The 22,040-nt window shown below is 38.1% G+C and overlaps 4 protein-coding genes and 1 long non-coding RNA gene across 5 annotated transcripts in view; 1 reads left to right on the top strand and 4 right to left on the bottom strand.

Annotated features, from left to right (window-relative positions):
• The window catches only part of LOC113668169 (laminin subunit alpha-1), a 58,093-nt gene that overhangs the window by 10,576 nt on the left and 25,477 nt on the right, over positions 1-22,040 (top strand). The gene's annotated exons all lie outside the window — the stretch shown is intronic.
• Positions 1,604-3,362, bottom strand: LOC149047135 (uncharacterized). The gene is made up of 3 exons (XM_089202430.1): positions 3,349-3,362; positions 2,551-2,804; positions 1,604-1,935 (listed from the first exon to the last, which is right to left on the bottom strand). The coding sequence occupies exons 1-3, from the start codon at positions 3,360-3,362 to the stop codon at positions 1,646-1,648; spliced, it is 558 nt and encodes a 185-aa protein (XP_089058556.1). The 3' UTR covers positions 1,604-1,645.
• LOC149047134 (uncharacterized) lies at positions 4,629-5,098 on the bottom strand. Its single transcript, XR_016186320.1, has 2 exons — positions 4,967-5,098; positions 4,629-4,834 (listed from the first exon to the last, which is right to left on the bottom strand). It is a non-coding gene; the product is annotated as an uncharacterized LOC149047134 (long non-coding RNA).
• Positions 6,350-11,049, bottom strand: LOC149047133 (uncharacterized). Its single transcript, XM_089205373.1, has 4 exons — positions 10,477-11,049; positions 8,642-8,997; positions 8,240-8,479; positions 6,350-7,552 (listed from the first exon to the last, which is right to left on the bottom strand). Exons 2-4 carry the CDS (start codon positions 8,967-8,969, stop codon positions 7,452-7,454), a joined length of 669 nt encoding a protein of 222 aa, XP_089061499.1. The 5' UTR covers positions 8,970-8,997; positions 10,477-11,049; the 3' UTR covers positions 6,350-7,451.
• On the bottom strand, positions 13,399-20,376 carry LOC113670625 (uncharacterized). The gene is made up of 6 exons (XM_089205366.1): positions 20,167-20,376; positions 18,023-18,376; positions 16,517-16,666; positions 15,660-15,705; positions 14,843-15,136; positions 13,399-14,096 (listed from the first exon to the last, which is right to left on the bottom strand). The coding sequence occupies exons 2-6, from the start codon at positions 18,348-18,350 to the stop codon at positions 13,802-13,804; spliced, it is 1,113 nt and encodes a 370-aa protein (XP_089061492.1). The 5' UTR covers positions 18,351-18,376; positions 20,167-20,376; the 3' UTR covers positions 13,399-13,801.

Here is a 22,040-nt window from a genome sequence, read left to right as displayed (position 1 = left end):
TTTTTCAGAGACACCTACTGGGTATATTCAAGACGCTGAAGACACAACTGTCCCTCTTGGCGGTCAATTCAATTTACACATGTGTTAAAGTTTGAATAAGTGGGCGTTGCATGGCAATCGTTAAACACAACTAGACTTTGTTTTTATCATAACTCGCCCTACGGGCTCTTCAAAATACGGCACAACTCAGGTAAAAATACTCAGCGATACTAAACAACAAAACGTCTAATAAGATATATTCACTGGCTGTTAAAAGTGTTTTCCTTTGTTGTCATCAGTCGAATAAGTGGGCGGTGCATGACGGTTAATAGCTATTGATATAACAATGTTATGAGAAAATCCAACAAAAGAGTTTTTTGAGGAACGAGAAGCTTCAGTGAATATAACAGAGGTTCGAACGCTTAGCTCGTGCAACACGAAGGGCATTAGACAAAGTAGGACTGAAAAGATAACGATATTTACAAAGAGGCGGAATAAAACTTCATATAGAGGACTTTCCTTAAAAAGACTTCCTGGAGAAGACTTTCCTGGAAAAGCAAGGGTGGATCCCTAAAATTTGCACTAGCTCCTTAGGGGCATTTGGGAGAAAGTGTTAACCTTTCAAAAATGATAGATTTTTCATTGCCAGAGAAGGGGTCACACACGCAGACACCCACAGTGCCTTCAGGAACTATGCCCTATTTTCTTGAAATCGTATAAAAATTCTTCATATAGAATGAGATTCTAACAACGAAACGCTATTAATATGTGATAAGAACGAGGAAACCCTTGAACATCTTTTTGTTTTTTGTGAACACTCTAGAGCCTTCTGGAAAGAAATCTCTAGTTGGCTACATGAATGCGGTATTGAAACGCTTCCTGATCTAACAGATCAAATTAATATTACGTTTGGCTTATTTGATGTCGATAATCGCTTTATGCTTTTAAATCACATCATGTTAATAGCGAAGCAGACCATCTTTCTCTGCAGACAGAAATCTATTACCCCAAGCTTTATCATCTTCCTCGCGCACCTTAAAAAAATTTTCAGAATTGAGGAATACCTAGCTAAAGAAAAGAAAAAACTAAACCTGCACTTAATGAAATGGGAAAAACTTTTATAATCACTCAGTTGAAATAACTTTACCTTGGGTAGCCTTGTATTAATATTTTTGTTTATTTATTTATTTACTAACCTTATACAATTTTATTTACTTTATACTGCTGTAATTTTCTTCTTCTTTTTTATATATATATATATATATATATATTTTATATATAACTAACTGCAGACAGTACTGTTTCGGCCTTCTGGGCCTCATCAGTGCAGTGCTGATGCTAGGATGGAGGTAAGGCAGTAAAGTGATCTCACACATGTGGGATCACTTAAGCCATGCCAGAGTGCTCAAACTAGAAAAACTAGTGAGCATGCATAATGCTAGCAGCAATGACTCATCCTAGTAGAGGATTTTATTTTATATATTTTATATATATATATATATATATATATATATATATATATATATTAATATGTGGGTGTGTTCTTCGTTTTTTTATATATAATACATATATATATATATTAATATGTGGGTGTGTTCTTCGTTTTTTTATATATAATATATATATATATTAATATGTGGGTGTGTTCTTCGTTTTACAAGAAAAATTAGATGAAATTGTAAAGGGGATGATTTAGAAACAAATCACTCTTTAACTGAGTCGCTGATAGCTCATGTGTGAAGATCACCAAGTCACTGAAGTATGCAAGAGCCGTGGTGCCAGTGTCTCTTTTCAAGCCAATATCATAGACAGTATGACCAGAGTTTTTAAAAACAAGGACAGGATTATCGTTCACAACGTGATTCACTTTCCTTTCACTATCTATGTAAATCCTAAACGTGCGCTCCGATCTTCCCCGAGTGATTGCCACGTCTCTCCAAACATCTGTAAAAAAAACTAAGTAAAATACTTTCGAAAGACAATATTGAAATATTTTTATGAGCGTGCGAAAAGAAAAACTCCTATTCCTTGCGGGGATCAATCCTGGCATTAATTAATTGCGCGCGATAATGGCGGCCCAGGAAGTGGAAAGTAAGGCAAAGAACAAGTTCCTTCTTCTCGTTCCCTCTTTCTTTGCTTCATTTCTTGGCCCTCTGGTGGCGCTATCGAGTCGCCGTTTGTTCAGTGAACACCTGGGATAGGATAAACCTCGGCAACTGGTTCCGATATTGCGTCCGGCTGCTCGCCAACAAATTTACAGCGCTGTATGAAGTTCACGCATGCGTAGAACTAGCAAATTACTGTTCGAGGTATTAGGACGCGTGTTGTGATACTGTATGGCTCAACTGCACATGAACATTGCACTTGATAGCTGGCTTTGGATTTTGACAGAACACCGAGCATATTGAGTCATCAAATCGCATTTCGGAAGTCTCAAACTCATCAAACTCTCTTCATCTTAGAGTTGAAGCTGCATCTCGGGCCCAAAATTTGCACAGGAGTCATTCAAATGTTGCATGACCCTCACGGTCAGTTTTCGCAGTGGAAAATCGCCGCCTCGTTGATCGTGACAGAAAAATTGTACCCACCCTGACTGTGTACATGGAGTCATCATGTCGCTTACTCCACCTACGTCTCGTCTTCCTTGGAAACACAGCCGATCATTTATCTCAATGTCAATTCGGAACTGACGCGGAGAAGACCAGTCTGAGTAAACTTCTTGCCTTTTTGTTAGCGGTGATTCTATAAAGATCCAAACTGCAATTGTCAAGTCAGTCTTTTGGAAAGGAACTGATGGTGTCTCTGCGAACGTTCCTTGTGTTCCACTATTCCGGGAAAAACTTTGCCGCCCCTCTTAATTCAATCTGGAAAAAACAAAAGTGATTCTTTGTGAATCATAGGGCTTAACGATGAGGTGAAAAAATTAATTACATTCTTTAAAAAGATCTTGGAGAGAAGGTAAAAAAAATTCGGAGGAAAAAGATTCATGGGGTCTGAAGCGCACAATCAGAAGCCGCCAAAACATTTCATGCTTAGACAACAAACTACGGGAAATTAAGAGTAAAATTATCCTCACTGAGTTTTATCCCGATTATCCTATCCTGAGCCCTCTTTAATAATACTACCTCGATTCCCGTTGCAGCAGAATTTTTAGAAGACAAATTATTTTTTTGTCAGCACTTTTCCCAAAGAACTCGATTCCTTACGTTAGCGAGGCTGTCCGTGCCACTGAGTGTCCAGTGAAAGAGGGAACCTGGAAAATTTTATTGATACCATAATTAACATTTCAGTGGTAATAATTCTTCATTATTAAGACCTCAAGGGAATGTAAACGTTAGTAAAAACAAACATTTCCTTCTAAAAGTTCACGTTCTTTGCTTCATACTCAGTGTATACTCCACTATAGTGAATAGTGCTTTCGCGTACGCTTATTGGCTAGTTCGGAAGTGAATAGCTAGTACTTTAAACCTTCTGAAAAGCAGGTGCATTTGTGAGAAGCTTCTATGGGGTCAGGGAGAATCTCTTTATCGAAGTTAAACTTAATTTACACACATAATATATTAATACAAAAAAGGTAACATTTACTCAGAATAACTGAAAAGCTAATCTAGCGGAGTAAAAGTAAATTAGACCCTGTGAGCAGGGTAACTGGGATACCTGGATGGTACTGGATCCTTGGAATTAAGTGTAGTGATACTACGGGTGTCGGACTAGCATACTGAAATAGTGCGCTCAAGTCTGGCCAAGGGCATACACCTATTTCAAAACATAGACATGCTATGCATGCAAGAGTTACTTTTTTGTAGGGTGGGTGGATTACTTGAAACATTGTGAGTGATGTCTACATTCTTACAAAAGGAGAGAAGAATATTAATGTGGGAAAGAACGAAAATGTCGAATTACCTCACTCACAGGTATTTTGTGATAGATAATGTGTGTTTTGCGAATAAATGTAACCAAAAATAAACTCTATTGGAGCCACGGATACCTGTTAGTACAAAATGCAGAAAGCAGACTGCAGACCGGATACAAAATATAGACTGCAGACTAGGTACAAAATGCAGACTAAGAATCTGAAGACATGCTATGCATGCAAGAGTTACTTTTTTGTAGGGTGGGTGGATTACTTGAAACATTGTGAGTGATGTCTACATTCTTACAAAAGGAGAGAAGAATATTAATGTGGGAAAGAACGAAAATGTCGAATTACCTCACTCACAGGTATTTTGAGGTAGATTATGTGTGTTTTTGCGAATAAATGTAGCCAAAAATAAACTGTATTGGATACAAAATATAGACTGCAGACTGCAGAGTGGGTACAAAATGCAGACTCAGAATCTGAAGAGTTTTTACGTCTGGTATATAATAATATGTCATCTTACAGCTTACCGAGCGTCACGCAATCGCTTTTCTGCCATCCGCCTTCACGATTATTTGCACTATTGTGGAATATTCCTGGCCCATTTCTTGATGAAAATCGATCGCAATATTATTTCAAGCCTTCAATATAGTCTTCTTACTTTGCGCGCGAGTTGGTTGGTGTGATGTCTGTACAGATTTTACCAACGTAATAAAAGTAGATGACGTGAATAACAGTGATGGTAAAGCAAGCTTAAAACGGCAGAAATCGCCAGAAAATACAACGGATACACAGGGTATGAGTAAGTTTTATTGATTTTACGAGAAAAATGTTCATATTTCGAAATATGTACCGTTGTAAATCGACCATACTTCGTTCCCTATGCTATTCCTTATAACGTGCAGTTCCTCTCGTAACTTAACACCGAGTCACACAGCGCGTGACGCGTTCATGAATTAATCGTTGGCTTTTTCTCGAGACGTGAGCTTGGGCCGCCTGTGACAAGGCAATTGCGTAAACAATATTTAACATAATAACATTATACACAAAAAACACAGGGTTTTGGATCACGTATTTATTAAAAAAGAATATCCATACAACTACAATGAAAACAAACATAAGATTCACCTTTCTGATCGTGAAATTAATACCATTCGTACTGTTATCGTAGCTACGTTCCTTGCCATCAAGTGAATCCAATATGTCGTCTTTCTTCACAAGCAGTTTGCATCCATTACAGTTATGTTCTTCAGTCTCACGGTAGTAGTAGTGTTGTTCAATAGATTGCATAGAGTATATGCAGTTTGGTTTCAGATTTCAGATTTTGCTTTTTACGACAAGTGAACGTTTTTCAACTAAGACATTGGCATACTTAGCATACAAGGCATTCAAGGCTTTCATGGCTTTCAAGCGTTCGCGACTCAATCCGTTCCAAAATTACCGCTCAATAACATCTTTCAGTGTGGATTAGCCGCGATTAATACGACTTGTATATGCGTCTGTAAGTATTTTGAGCGTTTGCGCCAGAATGCTCCAGGAAATCGCAATCTAATTACGTTGAAATACAAAATAACTGACCAAAGAGTTTTATAAGCAAAAGCTCGTGATTCGTCATGTGACCAGGCCCTGTCTGTGCATGACAACGTCAGTCATCATCAAGATAACACGCGTAATCAGCATGTGAACACCTCATTAGATCACAGTTAGTTGTCATAGTGTTGAGGGATAACACGCGTGATCAGCATGTGAACACCTCATTGGATCACAGTTAGTTGTCATGGTGTTGAGGGCCCAATGACCTCTGGGTACTATTGCGCAATTTTTCCATTTTGTGGCGGAGGAAAAAAAAAAAAAGACGACAAAAAAACAAAGGCATTTTATGACTGGGCTACCACAGGTATCCCAGTAATAATGTTTAAATACAGGACGTAGGTTAGCACTAAAGCTTGAGCAAAGCAAATTATTGGTCAAAGAAAAATAAATAAAAATATGAAAAAAAAAAAAAAAGAAGATGAAGAAAAAGGAAAAAGAAGAAGAAGAGACCAGTTGAAAACTCATGAAAAGTAAGACTGTAAGATGTTTAATTTGACTTTGTTTTTAAATGTTTTAAGGGGGAGGTGTTTAATGCTTTCGTCAAGGTGATTCCAAACTTTTACAGCTGCAAAACGAATGTTGAATTCACCATAGTTTGTTTTGATGTTATTAATGTAATAGGTTGATTTAGAAGCAAGCCTGGTATTGTAAGAGTGCATGGATGCTACTGTTTGAAAAAAATTTGCAAAGGAAGATGGAAGATTATAGTAATAGTGGTACATAAAAAGTGATTTGTGAAGGATAACAAGATCAGTTAATTTAAGAATCTCTAATTCCTTAAAAAGAGGCTCGGATTGTTCATCTGGTTTTGAGAAAGTTCTGGTACGTATAGCTCTCTTTTGAAGAGTTATTAAAGGTTTAAAAGTAGAGCTATAAGTATTGCCCCAAATTGATAAACCATAGGTGAGGAAGGGGTAAATAATTGAATAATATAATTGATGTATGTGTTTCTGTTTACATAATATCTAACTTTAGATAGTACTCCAATACCTCTTGAAATCTTCTTGTTCAATTCGCGTAAGTATGGTTTCTAGTTTAAATTGGAGTCAAAAATGAGTCCTAAATATTTAACTTGTTATTAGATTTAACAGATGTATTGGAGATACTAAGATTCAACTTATGAGCTATTCTTCTTCGTGGAGAACGGAATACCACAAAGCTGGTTTTTTCAATGTTCAAAGATAATTTGTTAGCATATACCACTGGCTTACTTTTTCTAATTCTACATTTAAGTTGGTTTCTAGATTTAGAATGCAAAATAATCATACTGCACGGTAATAAGTGTAGAAAGCTATTGAAGATCACGTTTACTCCTACAGAATGTTCCTTGAGCGAAAATTTACATGCGAGCTTTAATATGCTTTTTTGTCAAATGCCTTAACAACAAGAAAGCGATTGTAATCCTTCAACATCTAAATTTTGTCGAGTTACAGCTCATTCGATTCATAAGAGAAATTTCACTTAAATGTCTTAAATCCTTAAAAAAAAATGCTTAATAAATATCATCAAAACTTTTGTCCCCTCCCTTACGTATTCTTGTTATTAACCCTAACTTTTTATTAGTGGACTGTTATTGGGCTAGGGGAGGGTAGGTGCGCAGTTGCTCAGATACTAACTTTGTAAATATAAGCGGTGTTTTATTTTATGAAATTTCTGTCTAACAATAACTTGCAAGGACAATCTGCGAAGTCCGCAGAAGATTTTAAAATGTCGCAAAATAATCATGCTGCACGGTAATAACAGTAAATTATTCTCATCTTGGTAGTGCGTGAATACTTCATAAAAGGATGACTCCCTTCCCATTTATCTGAGTTTTTTGAGTCCTCGTTGTCATATTGTATATACTCCTCAGTACCCAGGGCCCCCTCTACTTTCTGACACTCAGACGAACCGTAAGCCAGCAAGTAAAAAGGTTTTTCCACGGGGAGGGTGATGGGATCGGATTTGTTACCATTCGTCCGACAACAAAAAGAGATCCTTGTATCTTTGTCATATATACCATCGGGAAGTGTTCCGCCATTCAATGAGTGTTCTTGTTATTCGTGTCTTCGTCATCCCACTTTATAAATCCTTCGCTGAGTCCTACTGGACAAACGCCTTTCTTGTAAATACAATATTGGCCTGGAAAAACAATTCTTATTTAATTTTTTACATTTTATTTATCATGAGACCGGACAACTCACGATCCGATATGTTTCTTTTATATTCATAATCCTGTTTAGTATCCTATTAAGTAACACGAAGACAGTTTAAAAGCAAAATTATAGCCAAGAGTTTTAGAAATCACTGCTCGGGTGGCAAGAAAAAACAAAAATGGCTCGAGAGGTGAAAAATTGGAAGAGATAGAAAGATTCCGTTGATGGCCTATACTGCGCAACCAACGAACAAGCGTAAGTAAGTTTATACAGCGGGGATCTGAAATCTCCTGGGGACAAGCCAAATAGTAAAAGAAACAGAGGGTTGTTTTTGTTTTTGGGGTGAAATCATTTTAAAAGTTTGGCACTAGTTTTTGCCCAGGAAAGCGGACTAAGTTTAAGATAAAGCAAAAGGTCGTTACATCCATAATTGAAACTTACATGACTCCAGTGAATTCTATCAATAATTACCGAGCCTTGAGAGGAAGAATCGAGTTCTACCAAGATCAGTCACTAACATAGCGCAACGGGAACATCGGGAAATCTCAAATAGCTTTAAATTGTAAAAAATAACGGAATAACGAAAAAGGCGTCGTGTTGATGTGAAAGTGTCTTGTTCAACTACGAAAGGAGAGAAAGTTGAAAAAATTGAAAATGCCTAAAAAATCATTACCCAGAGGCCATGGTTTCGCTTCAGTACTCTCTTTGTCCACGTGTTTTATGCAGAAACTTCTGTTCACATGACTTTCCAAAACAACTGCATCTATATGAAAACTATTCGAGTGGCGACTGGCGGCGTAAGTGTCTTCCGTGTCTTGTAACCTCCAGCCTATTTGCCACTCAAAAGCACGAGGGGACTGGGGACAGCCAGTCTTGGAACGAGGAAGTCCATACGTCCCGGATGGCCAGGTATCTGCCGTACAAAGGAAAAAAATTGGCAGTTACACTTCCGAGATCTCAATATTCATAACCCTCTCCAAAGAAAAAATACACATACATATACAAACATACATACACGTATACATACAATCAAAAGACCAACTTTTTAAGATCACGATACTTTTAAAGCACCCACCTTTACCAAATTGTACTGTCATGTAAATCCGTCTTGGGTCTGTCACATAATTGTCTGGTCTTGCCTCCTTGCTTTGCTTATTCAGTTCACAGATACTTTCGTCGATAACAAAGTTGATGCTATGACACTTTTCTTCTTTATCACATCTCTTGACGCAAACATGCAGGCTATTGACTTTGAATGTGTCATATGTGTGTCCTTGAAGGGCTTTTTGGAAGGCTGATTCTTGCGACTTGCACTTACCGATAGCGTTAGCATGTGTTATCCTGGATACCAAATGGAAGAAAACAACTGTATATAGTGCTCCAACAACAGTTTGGGTTCTCATGTTGTGGCTATCAACTTATTTGCGGCTTCTGTAGGAAAATGAAAGAGAGAATATTCTTACAACCAGTGTATCATCCCATTGATATCGTAGCCAGATTCTACGATGGAAGGACTGGGTAGGAGAATATCATCCCCTATTACAGAGTTTGCCGAGGAAAGTATATTGATGTTCTTGATGGCAAAAACACAGACGGCGGAGCAGGGTGTGGGAGGGGCTCTAATCTCCTTAAAAGCAAATTTGTGGGTGCGCAAGCAGCCCTCTCCACCTCCCACTCTCACTTAGATAAATTATGCTCGAATATGAGAGTAGGCTTTTGAGCGTCTACCTTAAAAGCAAGGTTTATGCCGAAAATAATGCTCAATGCGTTTCATTATGCTCGATTTGACAATTCGAAATAATAGTCGATAAGAGCCCTGCACCACCCCCCCCCCACCACCCCACCTATTTTCTATCACCAACAGGTAAAACTTCCCAAGAATAAAAGGCTTACCGAAGTTAAGAACACAATGTTTTATTGAATCAAATTCTTATAGTGCAAGTAAAAAAAGCACGTTGGCTCACTATCAGCAATACTCAGGCTACAGAATTTATCTCCTGTTGAATTGTAACACTGAGGGAATTTTTGTAAAGTTTAGTCATCATGTCTGTATTATGCCCAACGCTCTGATTATAGCATTATACCCAAAATTACGCCAGCGTCATTTATCTGAGACTACTCCCAGTGTGTTTTTATATGGAAATTACCGCAGGTGCAGTGTATAATTGGTTTCGTAAAATATTTAATGTTTTTTAGCCCACAGAGCCCGGAATGATTCATAAAGATCGCACGCGATAAAAAAATATTTATTGGAGGAGTTTTTATCAACTTTCTGCCTATTCATGGTCAAGAATCGATTTAGCACAAGCTGGTAATACTGTAAAGAGGTTTTCCTGTGACAACGAACCACACATGAACGAAAAAAGAAAAGATCACGCAGAGAAAAAAAAATTTCAGATTTAATAAACAATACGAACTTGAAACTTGGAAAACTTAGCACAAAAAATAGAATGTATCAAAACACAGGGTAAACACCATGGTAATTCTTCGCATTTTAAAATGTGTCGCAACCTTTAAAAAATAGAGTCGAGCAGATCTTGGCAGTGAGCCCGCGAAAATAACAGTATCTAAAAATCGAAAACGTCCTTTGATTTTTTTTTTCGCGATTCAGTGAAAGGAAGCACCCCGCAACAAAGGAAAAAATTAGACTTGGAAAACAATTTGAACTTGAGCTAAAACATGGAATATTACATCACGAGATTTACTCAAAGAACTTTGTGATCATCTTAAAAATAAGGGATAAAATCAGTAGAAGGAAACGATCTTTTAATGAATTGTAACCAAATAACTGGAAAAAGTAGACGATGAACAAACTCACAAAGTATGAGATAATTATGCTCGTGAGTTTTGACATTTTAAATGTTAAAAATCACCTTTTAAGGAGAATAACAAAGCACTTCATAAACTTACCTTTGTTAGGATTTTTGTGTTGATATATTCACGTTCAGGCTGACTTGGCCATCATAGCAACTCGTACGAGAAATTCTCAAGGATGCTGAAGATGAAAATTGCTTGAGGCGTAGTTCGTAGTTAGGTGAGTGCAACTGCTACCTACCTTGAGCGCTCTCAAAACTTCTCAGGAGCTTCACGCCGAGGTTTTCTTGCTGCTTGAAAGGAAGTTCTTATTTAGTACATTCATCATGCAAAATAGAATGTGGAACCAGGTGGTCTAAAAAAATTTTGTAACCCGAATTTCCTAATGAGGAACAACTAGAAACTTTGAATGTTTACCTCACGTAACGCTAGGGACAATAGCAAAAAGAAGACTAAAAAGATACCGCTACCCAGATAGGGGAGGAAAGACTTCACCCAGAGGGCTAAAAAGCCGTGGGTGCATCTGTGAGATGCTTTTATCAATATCGGGAAGTGGTTTGCCTGAACTCACGAACCACGCAAAAAAAACCATTTTGACAGTTTTTAGAAAGGGAATGTGCTTGATTTAGTGAGAGAAGAAGGCCCCGTTTTCTCCTAACGTTTCAAAATGGCACCCTGCCTTTGAAAATGAAGTTAAGGTTTGTTACTGACTCTAAAGAACATCCCATACACAGCTTGAACATGTCCTTTGTTTTCTGTATGATTCACAGGGAGCAAATGCCAATGCCAGCATGAAAAATAGAAATAATTAGCACCAGTACAATTCAACTACACCAATTTACTGGCGAATTTATGACAACAAACTTCAAACGCTTACTATGCTCATCTCACTGGGGGCAACACTAAAAATATTGGACAAAATAGGACCAGCAAGATATTTATGCTTATCTAAGGCAGAGGTGCCCAAAGATACCCTAAGGTGCCCAAAAACATTTTTCAGAGACACCTACTGAGTATATTCAAGACGCTGAAAAATCAACTGTCCCTCTTAATTAATTTACACCTGTGTTGAAGTTTGGATAACTGGGCGTTGCATGGCAATCGCTAAACACAACTAGACTATGTTTTTATCGTAACTCGCCCTACGGGCTCTTCAAAATACGGCACAACTCAGGTAAAAATACTCAGCGATACCACACAACAAAACGTCTAATAAGATATATTCACTGGCTGTTAAAAGTGTTTTCCTTTGTTGTCATCAGTCGAATAAGTGGGCGGTGCATGATGGGTAATAGCTATTGATATAACAATGTTATGGGAAAATCCAACGAAAGAGTTTTTTGGGGAACGAGAAACTTCGGTAAATATAACAGAGGTTCGAACACTCAGCTCGAACGCTTAGCTCGTGCCACGTGAAAGGCATTACACATTAAGACTGAAAAGATAACGATATTTACCAAAAGGCGGAATAAGACTTCATATAGAGGACTGAAAAGCAGGTGTATTTGTGAGAAGCTTTTGTGGGGGTCTGGGAGAATTTATCCTTATCATCCTGATCCACCTCACCATTAATCACCATTCCATAATTTCATTGGGGATCATTCTAAGGCTGGGGATTATTCAGGGGTCGATTTAGGGATCATTTTAATGCTTAGACAGAACCTTCATAAATCTTAAGAGGTAAAGAGAGTGTTAAGAAAGTTCAATAAACTTGCAGCGTTCAGTTCAGCTTCAATTAATACGGAAAATCTACTCCATATTCAAAAAACAAAGCGATAGTAGGACTCAATCAATATTTTGAATTGAATTTTGAAAGTTATATTGGATTGCTCCGTTTTTCGCAATGTGATTGGTTCAGAAAACTCGCGCCACTTTCTCAACCAATCAATCAGATGCAAAACTGAAACCAAGCTCAACTTGGTCGCCTGTGTTTTCCCGCACGTATTAGGGAGTTTGATTGCTTTCACTATGAGTCGTTATTATCCAGCTGCACAAAGTGGAGTAAAAATAACGCGGCATTAGAGTACAGATGTCCTGCGATATTGCACAGTTGGTTATTTTGTAATGTAAGAAACCTGTTTAATCGGGTTAGCTGCGCATGCTACGCTTCTCTCTCTGCCTCGCTTTTCCCGCCTAAATAAAGTAAACAAATAGGTAAAATAAAGCAATTGGATTAGAAATAACTTATCAATCTTTTTTATATGAAGTATCGCTGAGTACTTTGACTCTTTTTTTGTATCATGACTCGCCCGCCTTACGGGCTCTTCAAAATACGGCACAACTCAGGTCAAAATACTCAGCGATATTACACAACAAAACATCTAATAAGATATATTTATTGGCTCTTAGAGGTATTTTCCTTTGTTCCGATCAGTTGTGATGATAATTTAAGTTTCGGCTTTCCGGCACTCACGCAATCGAACGTCGCTTTATCAAGATGTTTATGTCTTCTCGGATTGGGTCAAGAGAGGTGTCCGTAACATCACCCAATTATATTTCGACTAAGTAGTCTAGAATTGGCCCCGAAGGTTAAGGGGGACCTCAGGTGAACCAAGACGGCGACGGAGATGACGAAGTGGAAAAACAAAAGATCTTATGGGTAGAACAATATCTTGGCACGGGCGTTTTAAAACTTTGTATTGATTTTTTTCATCTGTCCTCTGCAAAACAGCAAAGTGCAATCACCAAAATTCACGTGCTCCGAGAGCGGAAATCCCAACATAAATTTTTTTTAAAGTTTCCATCTGGAACTCAACACTGATCACGTAGGTTAAGCTAAATTTGAGTTGTGACGCGCTATGTGAGGATAAGCACATTTTTAAATCGACGTCCTCCTCGGAATTGCCTTCCTGACTGCGTAGGGTCCCTAACGATGTAAGCACGACAGGCTTTGTATTTTCTAGTGACTCAACTGAACAAATATCTTCTCAGCGGTTTCTCATAAGTTTCTCCCCTTCTGCAAAATCTGCGTAAAAGGAACCATACAAGTAGCCATATCAAGGCTGTATCACTTCTTAATTCATTTCTTTGATTTTTTATTCTTATTATTACTATATCTCACGGAAACGCATCGGAGCCATTTTTTTTCCGAAGAGCTTCCCGAAGAAGACTCTCCTGAAAAAGACTTCCTGGAGAAGACTTTCCTCAAAAAGACTTCCTGGAGAAGACTTTCCTGAAAAAGCAAAGGTGGATCCCTAAATTTGCACTAGCTTCCTAGGGGCATTTGGGAGAAAGTGTTAACTTTTCAAAAATGATAGATTTTTCATTGCCAGAGAAGGGGTCACACACACAGACACCCACAGTGCCTTCAGGAACTATGCCCTATTTTCTTGAAATCGTATAAAAATTCTTCATTTTGAATGAGATGCTAACAGCAAAACGCTGTTAATATGTGGGTGTGTTCTTCGTTTTACAAGAAAAATTAGATGAAATTGTGAAGGGGATGATTTAGAAACAAGTCACTCTTCAACTGAGTCGCTGATAGCTCATGTGTGAAGATCACCAAGTCACTGAAGTATGCAAGAGCCGTGGTGCCACTGTCTCTTTTCAAGCCAATATCATAGAGAGCATGACCAGAGTTTTTGAAATCAAGGACAGGATTATCGTTCACAACGTGATTCACTTTCCTTTCACCATTTATGTAAATCCTAAACGTGCGCTCTGATCTTCCCCAAGTGATTGCCACGTGTCTCCAAACATCTGTTTCCACGACATCTCTGTAAAAGAAACGTTCAACACAAGAAAGCTAAATGAAATTCGCATATGTGAGTGAAGCTTGTACCAAACTAAGTAAAATACTTGGGAAAGACATTATTGAAATATTTTTATGAGCGTGGTAAAAAGAGAAACTCCTATTCCTGGCGAGGATTCGAGTCTCAGCTAGCCTTTCCTCCATGCATTAATTAATTAATTGCGCGCGATAATGGCGGCCCAGGAAGTCGAAAGTAAGGCAAAGAACAAGTTCCTTCTTCTCGTTCCCTCTTTCTTTGCTTCATTTCTTGACCCTCTGGTGGCGCTATCGAGTCGCCGTTTGTTCAGTGAACACCTGGGATAGGATAAACCTCGGCAACTGGCTCCGATTTTGCCACCGGCTGCTCGCCAACAAATTTACAGCGCTGTATCAAGTTCACGCATGCATAGAACTAGCAAATTACTGTTCGAGGTATTAGGACGCATGTTGTGATACTGTATGGCTCAACTGCACAGGAGCATTGCACTTGGTAGCTGGCTTTGGATTTTGGACTTCCGGCTTAAGCCCTGACAGAACACCAAGCATATTGAGTCATTAAATCGTATTTCGGAAGTCTCAAACTAATCAAACTCTCCTCATTTTAGAGTTGAAGCTGCATCTCGAGCCAAAAATTTGTAAAGGAGTTTCTTCAACTGTTGCGTGACCCTTACGGTCAGTTTTCGCAGTTGAAAATTGCCACCTCGTTGATCGTGACAGAAAAATTGTACTTACCTTGACTTTGTACATGGAGTCATCATGTCGCTTACTCCACCTACGTCTCGTCTTCCTTGGAAACACAGCTGACCATTTATCTCAATGCCAATTCGGAACTGATGCGGAGAAGACCAGTCTGAGTAAATTTCTTGCCTTCTTGTTAACGGTGATTTTATAAAGATCCAAACTGCAATTGTTAGGTCAGTTTTTTGGAAAGGAACTGATGAAGTCTCTGCGAACGTCCCTTGGGTTCCGTCTAAATACAGAACAGTTCTGCCGCTTTTCCGGACAAACTTTGCCGCTCCTCGTAATCTAGAAAAAACAAAAGTGATTTTTAGTAAATCATAGGGCTTAACGATGACGTGAAAAAACAATTAAATTCTTTAAGAAGATCTTGAAGAGAAGGTGAAAAAAAATTCTGAGGAAAAAGAGTCGTGGGGTCTGTTGCGCACAATCAGAAACCGCCAAAACATTTCATGCTTAGGCAACAAACTGCCGGAAAGAACATCGCTCTGGACAGCAACTAAGAATAAAGTTCTGAGCCGAAAAGAAAATGATTAGGCCTAAGAAGCAGATGAAATAATAAAAACATTCTTCCAAAACTTATCGCTAAAACTGGAAACCTGGAAGCCACGTATGGTATATAATTCCTTAGTGTGTAATTTTGTAAGTATTACCTGGAATTAAGAGTAAAATTATCCTCACTGAGTTTTATCCCGATTATCCTATCCTGAGCCCTCTTTAATAATACTGACTCAATTCCCGTTGTAGCATAATTTAAAACGACAAAGCATTTTTTTCGTCAGCACTTATCCTAAAGAACTCGATTCCTTACGTTAGCGAGCTGTCCGTGCCACTGAGTGTCCAGTGAAAGAGGGAACCTGGAAAATTTTATTGATACCATAATTAATGTTTCAATGGCAATAATTTTTTATTATTAACACCTCAATTACGCAACCGAAGAAAGAGGAAGAATTCAAGAAGGTTCTGCTCTGCGCATGCACCTGGTAGGAGTAATGCTTTGAGGATAGGGTCAATTTTCCACTGTCCACTTCAGCAATTTCCATGCGTGATTAATATTATTGAAGGAATTGAAGACAGATCTACCTTATAAATGTGATGAATATCTAACATTGCTATAATTGCTCGGGTGATAATAGAGATGCGTATGCTCTGACTGGTCGAGAATTGCGTCATATCTCAGGGGCGCTAAATTTCAAAATGGTTGCCTCGCGTTTTGGCAATGTCATACAGGAAGCGGCAAACGAAAAAGAATAAAACACAATTCTAATCATCAGACTCCGATAATCCCCTCGACTTCGTCTTAGGGATTATTCAACAATATTCACTGAGTCTTAGCAGAATAACTGTTAAGTAATTCTAAGATAGAAAATAGAGAAGAGGAAGAGGAACAGTTCAAAAGCTTTCAATTAGTTTTTTGGAGGTCTCCTTGCAAAAAAGTTGATCGACAAATGGTCCAGAAGTATTAAGGTACCTCTCTCTTTGTAGCACAACTTCATGTTAAAGAAAAATGAGGTCACTCACTATAAACCAATATATGTAATTGAAAAGAAGCAACCCATGATGCTTCAGATTTCGCGGGTAAAAATCTTTACAAATCAAAATTATTTTATATCTGCGAATTGTTTGAAACTTCATCATTGTAATTGTTAAAAAAGAGAAAAAATAGACCTTTTGTCTCCAAATAACAATTGGTCCACTCGTTCTTGCCGGTATTGTAAGGGTCAAGCCAGTAATGACCATTAACAGCCTGTTCTCCTTCACTCGCCTTAATTTCTGCGCACGACTTGGCCGGCAGTTCAGGGATCGAGCCAAGAGGAACTGAAGATAAAAATTGTGAAAAATTTAATGGATTTAAGTGATTTATAAAGTACAATGTATTTCAGTGCATTACCACTTTCATTATTGCTTGTGAGCAGGTCTTCAATAATAGCTTTTCGGAACAAGCGGTTTTTCGCTTGCGTGAGAGCACGAGGCTTTGAGGAAAGGTTTGCAAGAGGTTTAGCACTCATTTTAGTGCTCCTGCGTAGTTTACTGAACTAAACAAAGACTCTCTCAAACAAACCTCTCCCCGACTGGTCTCAAATCTTCCACGACCCCTCATTCTTACCGTGTTTGAAAAGGATCTTACTTACTTAAATACTGAACGCGCGTCCTACAGAGCTCTTAACCCTTTAATCCCTAAGAGAGACTAGCATCTAATTTCTCCTTACAATATCACCCCTGAATCACTCATTTAGGCCATGAGAATAAAGGAAATGATCACCAACTAGAGAAGCTCTTGATTTTTAAACAAATTCTCCTTGTCAGCATATTGTGAAACGTATAGAGAGCAGTATGGAGAATATACATACTGATGTTAGGGTGTAAAGGGTTAATGAGGGCCTTCTCGTGGGCCATGAACTTAAACCCTTGAACCCCTAGCGACTCCAAATCTAATTTCTCCTCATAGTGTCACTCCTGGATCAAACATTAAGGTCATGAGAATAAAGAAAATGATCAACAACTAAAGTAGCTTTTGATTGTTAAACAAATTCTCTTGTCAGTTCCTCGGGAAATGTATACAGAACACTGTGAAGAATATGCATTCGGATGTTAGGGTGTATAGGGTTAATTACTATGACGATCGCCACTACCACTAACCTCTATCACTACCCCTACCACCATCACAGCCAGTATCACGGATGATATCCGTTCATACTGAAAGACTCTTTGCCATGATCAAAAATAAAAGGTACGTTGTCTCTAAAAGGGTCTCAATGGCCGGGGGGTGATGGCTTTCACGGCAGACGGTTAAAGTTTGGCCATTTTACGGCTAATGGTTAACATCATTCTTCTGTTGTCACCAAAGTTTTTTTTACGGTTAATTTTTTTTTTACGACTATCGGTTAAAATTTGTCAATTTTTACGCCTTACGGCTGATTTTGGCTGTATTACAGCTATCGGCTATCCTCATGGAAAACCTCCTCTAACAAACGACAACTTAACAAGTCATTGTTCATCAACTTACCCGTTGCAACAAAATAAGAAATACAAACTAGGAACGAAGCAAAAGAAACTCCACTACATTTCCTCATGATAATCTCTAGAGGAAAATCTTGGAATACACTTAGGAATAAACCTTGGGCAACCGATAAATTTAATCAACACCTTAAGCTATTTTTTTTTAACACCCACCTCTATTAAGATATACCGTCATGTAAATCCGTCTCGGATCTACTACATAGCCATCTGGTCTTGCCTCCATGCTACGATTATTCAGTTCGCAGATACGTTCTTCAAATACAAAGTTGATGCTCTGACATCTTTTTTCTTTTTCACATCTCTTGACGCAAACATCCGGGCTGTTGACCCCGAATGTGTCATAGGTGTGTCCTTTCAGAGCTCTTGTGAAAGTTGACCCTTGCGATTCGCACTTGCTGATGGCGTTAGCGCATGGTGTCCTGTATACCATAAGTAGGAAAATAACCACACACAGCACTCTCAGAACTTTGAAGGTCTCCATATCACAGCTATCAGCATATGCGGCTCCTTTAATGTACCAAAAAGTAAGTTTTTTCAGACCCAAGTAATCGTTTCTCATACTTTTCCACTTATAGCCAAGCGAAACAGAGGGGGCTGGGGAAGAGGGGCTATAGCTCTACCCTCCATCCCCCGAAAAAAATAGAAAAGAAAACTTTGGGGATGAGACGTGTGTTATGCACCTATCCCCCCTATGTAGAAAATTTCGCAAGCTTAACCTAAAATTGGCTTGGCAAGATCTAAAGTTTTTTCTCAAGTTATTTAATCAAGATCGCACTTGGCGAGAATAGGTAAATCGGTGGCGGTATTGTACTGATAAGAAAGTGATATTATACAACATGGCGATTTATAAGGCTTGCATTGAAAATTGAAACTGCAAAAAGAAAAACACTTCTGATTTCGCGAAGAAGAGAAGACCACTTATGGACTTAATTTTAGACATTTGCTTTTGTTTTGGCTGGTTTTAAAACCCTGTCTTTATCCTTACTGACCGATAACCACTTTTTACTAATTAGCTGACGGAAGACACGGAAAGATTTGAGAACATGGAGGATGGGTAACTGAGCTCTGAGGTATTTGAGCTCTGTTCAATTTTTTCGGAGTGCATCATCTCTCGATAAACACAGAACTGTCCTAGGAAGTTATTGTGTTATATCCTTTTCAAAGCCACAGTTTATGCACATTTCAAGGGTATTTCCTCTGCTTCACCTTGATACATGCACACATAAACATATAAGTCATCAAAGTACGATGTTATATAAACATTGAAATCCTGGTAACAAACATTAAGCCATCACCTAAGGCTACGCCAAGATGATTTGACGAAAAAAGACAAACCAATTAGCGTACTTAACGAGGGAGGAAAAAGACTTAACTCAGAATACTATAAAACAGGTGCATTTGTAGGAAGGTTACATGGGAATCTGGAGGCATCTTTTCAAAAAATATCATCAGGTTTCCCCTTCTCCCCTCTTCCTCACTATCTTCAACCGCGGATTTCTTAATATTAGAGACTGGTCCATTCCGATAATGCAAAGAAATAAACCATATCCTTTCGCGAATCATCTTCTTCAGGTCAAAAAGGCTTACAACCGGTAAGAATCTAGAATTTCCCATGCCAATAAATTCATGTTTTCTCAGGGATTTGACTCAAAGGAAAATTTGTCTTTGTTTCACTTAGTTTGACCGAACTGATTATAACAAGGAGCATTTTCGCTTTGAGCATAACATATGCTGAATAGAATCTCTTGATGCATTGATGATCAGAAAATTAAGAAGGGGTGGATATGTCTCGTTTTTAATTTACTTCACGTTTGAACTAAGCCATCTATTATTTATTGCACAAAGGTGCCTTTTCTTTAACCCTTGTTTACTTGTAAATTATTATTTGCCCGTGTTACTTGAAAGCACCTAAAAACAAAAAGTGCTAAAGTGTTGTTTTAACAATCTAGTGGATCCTCATTCAAACAAACTGGAGCTTCAGCTGAAAGTGAGAAATAACCTTGTGATATTTTCTACTTTCTTTCTCTATTTCCTCGCAAATCAAACAACTTTTGAAAGTCCAATTTTAAGTACGCCTAGCATTGAAGCATTTTAACCATATTTTTAAATTTGCATGTTGGCTACAGCTGTTTGAAAAGGAATCACTTGAGATAAATGTAACTTTCGACGCATAGAGAATATCGCAGTGCTTCAGAAAATGCTTTGCGCAACAGGAGTTGTTAAGTTGACCTGTTAACGCGCTCTTCAGGCAAATTTACCCATAATTGTACATAGGTATAGTTTGGGCTGATTCTTACCTATAAGAAGAAAATTCGTTTCCTTTGCTCGTCCAATCCCGACTACAAACGTTTCCAATGCGTTTCAGCATTAAATAGGCCGGTAATATCCTCTTTGGATTTAAGCGATGTTTTTCTTGCTGGTTCTTAATGTGGGGCTGTCGTAACTACTACCCTTAATTGGATCGCAATCGAACGAGATAACTTCGTCTGTACTTCGCATTATAATGAGTCTTCTGATTAACTAATTGCACTGAACTCCTATTTCTATTGGCTAACAGTTGGCTTAAAGTTTATTCCAAAATTAGATCTGTGGTAATTGTGCAACCTCGTTAATTCAAGATAGCACCTGCAAAGAGCTTTTTATTTAAAAAAGGAGTGTTTAGTAATATAAACATTTTTGGCAAAAGTGTTGGAAAGAGAAAACTTGTTAAAAAATTTCAGTTAACTTCAAACTAAAACGGTTCCTTCGAGTCATTTTTTTTTTCTTTGACAGGAAAAATTGATAGAGTTTCTTTCGTTTCACAACCTGTTTTGTGCAAGATTCTATAGTAAAGATGTCTGTACAATAATTATTTGTAACAGCAGGGTGTTTAAATGACTTTGAAGAAACGTCTTTTCGCAGATGCATTGTCAATAAATATTTGACCATTAATTCTACTGTGAGAGAACACAAATTACCTTCGCGGCAGAAAGTGAATTTATGATGAAATTTCATATCAAAAAAAGTGAGGAATTTGTGGAGAACTAAAATGACTGCGAGGGATTGCTAAATCAAATTATATATTTATGTGCTGATTGCTTGTCTCATAATTTATTTCGGCGAATGTGCTCAAAATTATACCAACGACTTACGTAACTTGACAATCAGTCGATTGGTGGAAGTGAACCAACTACGTATAAAACAATTTTATCATATTATTTTTATGAAGAGTTAAATAAATAACAAGAACATACTGTTCAAAGAGTGGGTTGCAACGCCCTCAACCCCTCGCCTGGATCCGCCTCTGTAATATCTTCTCATTATAACCTATGTAGCCTTATTTTGACCATCAAGGAACTCTTTAGCTTTTGCCTAACGCTTGCTGTTATTGGTGTTGTTGAAAACGTTTTACTTTCTATGAAAAGCAAACATTAAAGTATCGGCAAAAATACGAGTTACTTCAGAATTTCATCTACTTCAATTAAACTGGTGAAATGTACATCAATTAATTCTAAAGGTTTAAAAAGACAATCGTTATTGAGTGGTCTGTTATGTTGGTCGATACTCAGCCGTTACTCTACCGAGTATATGGAGAACTTAAAAGAGCAAATGGGACTGGCACTAGTCCGAGAATGGTGCATTGGATGGCGACAAAACGCTACCAATGAGCATTCAGATATTTGTTAACTAACGTTCCCTCCTGGACGTTTAAGCGAACAAGATATTGATCGAGTATCGACCGATACTTGACCGACAGTCGACCGATACCACTGACAGTATCGCGGTCGATATTTCGACCGACACCATGAGTATCATTAAGTGGACTATCGGTCGATACATCGGTCGATACTAGACCGATATATCGACCTGTACTCGATCGAGTATCGACCGATGTATCGGTCGAGGCCCCCCATAAGATACATGATCCCTTATGATACATGATCCAAAATTTTTCTTTTGATCATAAAAGAAGGAAGTTAATGGATAGCAATAAAATGGCCAGAATTTTAACCGCTAACTGCAAAAGCCATCACCCCATTCAGATCCTTATGATATTGTTTTTAAACCGGGTCTGAGAGTCGATTGATTAGAAAACCCGGGTAAACAGAAGATGAAACAAAACACGTACTGCTGTTTAAGCTAGTTTATGCCAGGAGCTCCATGACTTAACACCTTTATTTTTGTGTTGTTA

The sequence above is a fragment of the Pocillopora damicornis genome, chromosome 4 (genome assembly GCF_964200805.1).
Source record: "Pocillopora damicornis chromosome 4, jaPocDami1.2, whole genome shotgun sequence".
NCBI classification, from domain to species: Eukaryota; Metazoa; Cnidaria; class Anthozoa; order Scleractinia; family Pocilloporidae; genus Pocillopora; species Pocillopora damicornis.
Note: the sequence above shows the minus strand (reverse complement) of the source record. Positions and strands in the feature narration are given on the sequence as shown.

Coding starts and splice junctions, on each gene's coding strand:
- LOC113670625 (XM_089205366.1), bottom strand. CDS start 18,350: ATGGAGACCTTCAAAGTTCTGAGAGTGCTGTGTGTGGTTATTTTCCTA. Junction 15,706..16,516: donor TTGTTATTTGGAGACAAAAG/GTCTATTTTTTC, acceptor AAAATTTTCCAG/GTTCCCTCTTTCACTGGACA. Junction 14,097..14,842: donor ACTCCATGTACAAAGTCAAG/GTAAGTACAATT, acceptor TTTCTTTTACAG/AGATGTCGTGGAAACAGATG.
- LOC149047135 (XM_089202430.1), bottom strand. Junction 1,936..2,550: donor AGGGTGGGTACAATTTTTCT/GTCACGATCAAC, acceptor TATTTTACTTAG/TTTTTTTTACAGATGTTTGG.
- LOC149047133 (XM_089205373.1), bottom strand. CDS start 8,969: ATGAGAACCCAAACTGTTGTTGGAGCACTATATACAGTTGTTTTCTTC. Junction 8,480..8,641: donor GACAGTACAATTTGGTAAAG/GTGGGTGCTTTA, acceptor TTTGTACGGCAG/ATACCTGGCCATCCGGGACG. Junction 7,553..8,239: donor AGCGAAACCATGGCCTCTGG/GTAATGATTTTT, acceptor TTGTTTTTCCAG/GCCAATATTGTATTTACAAG.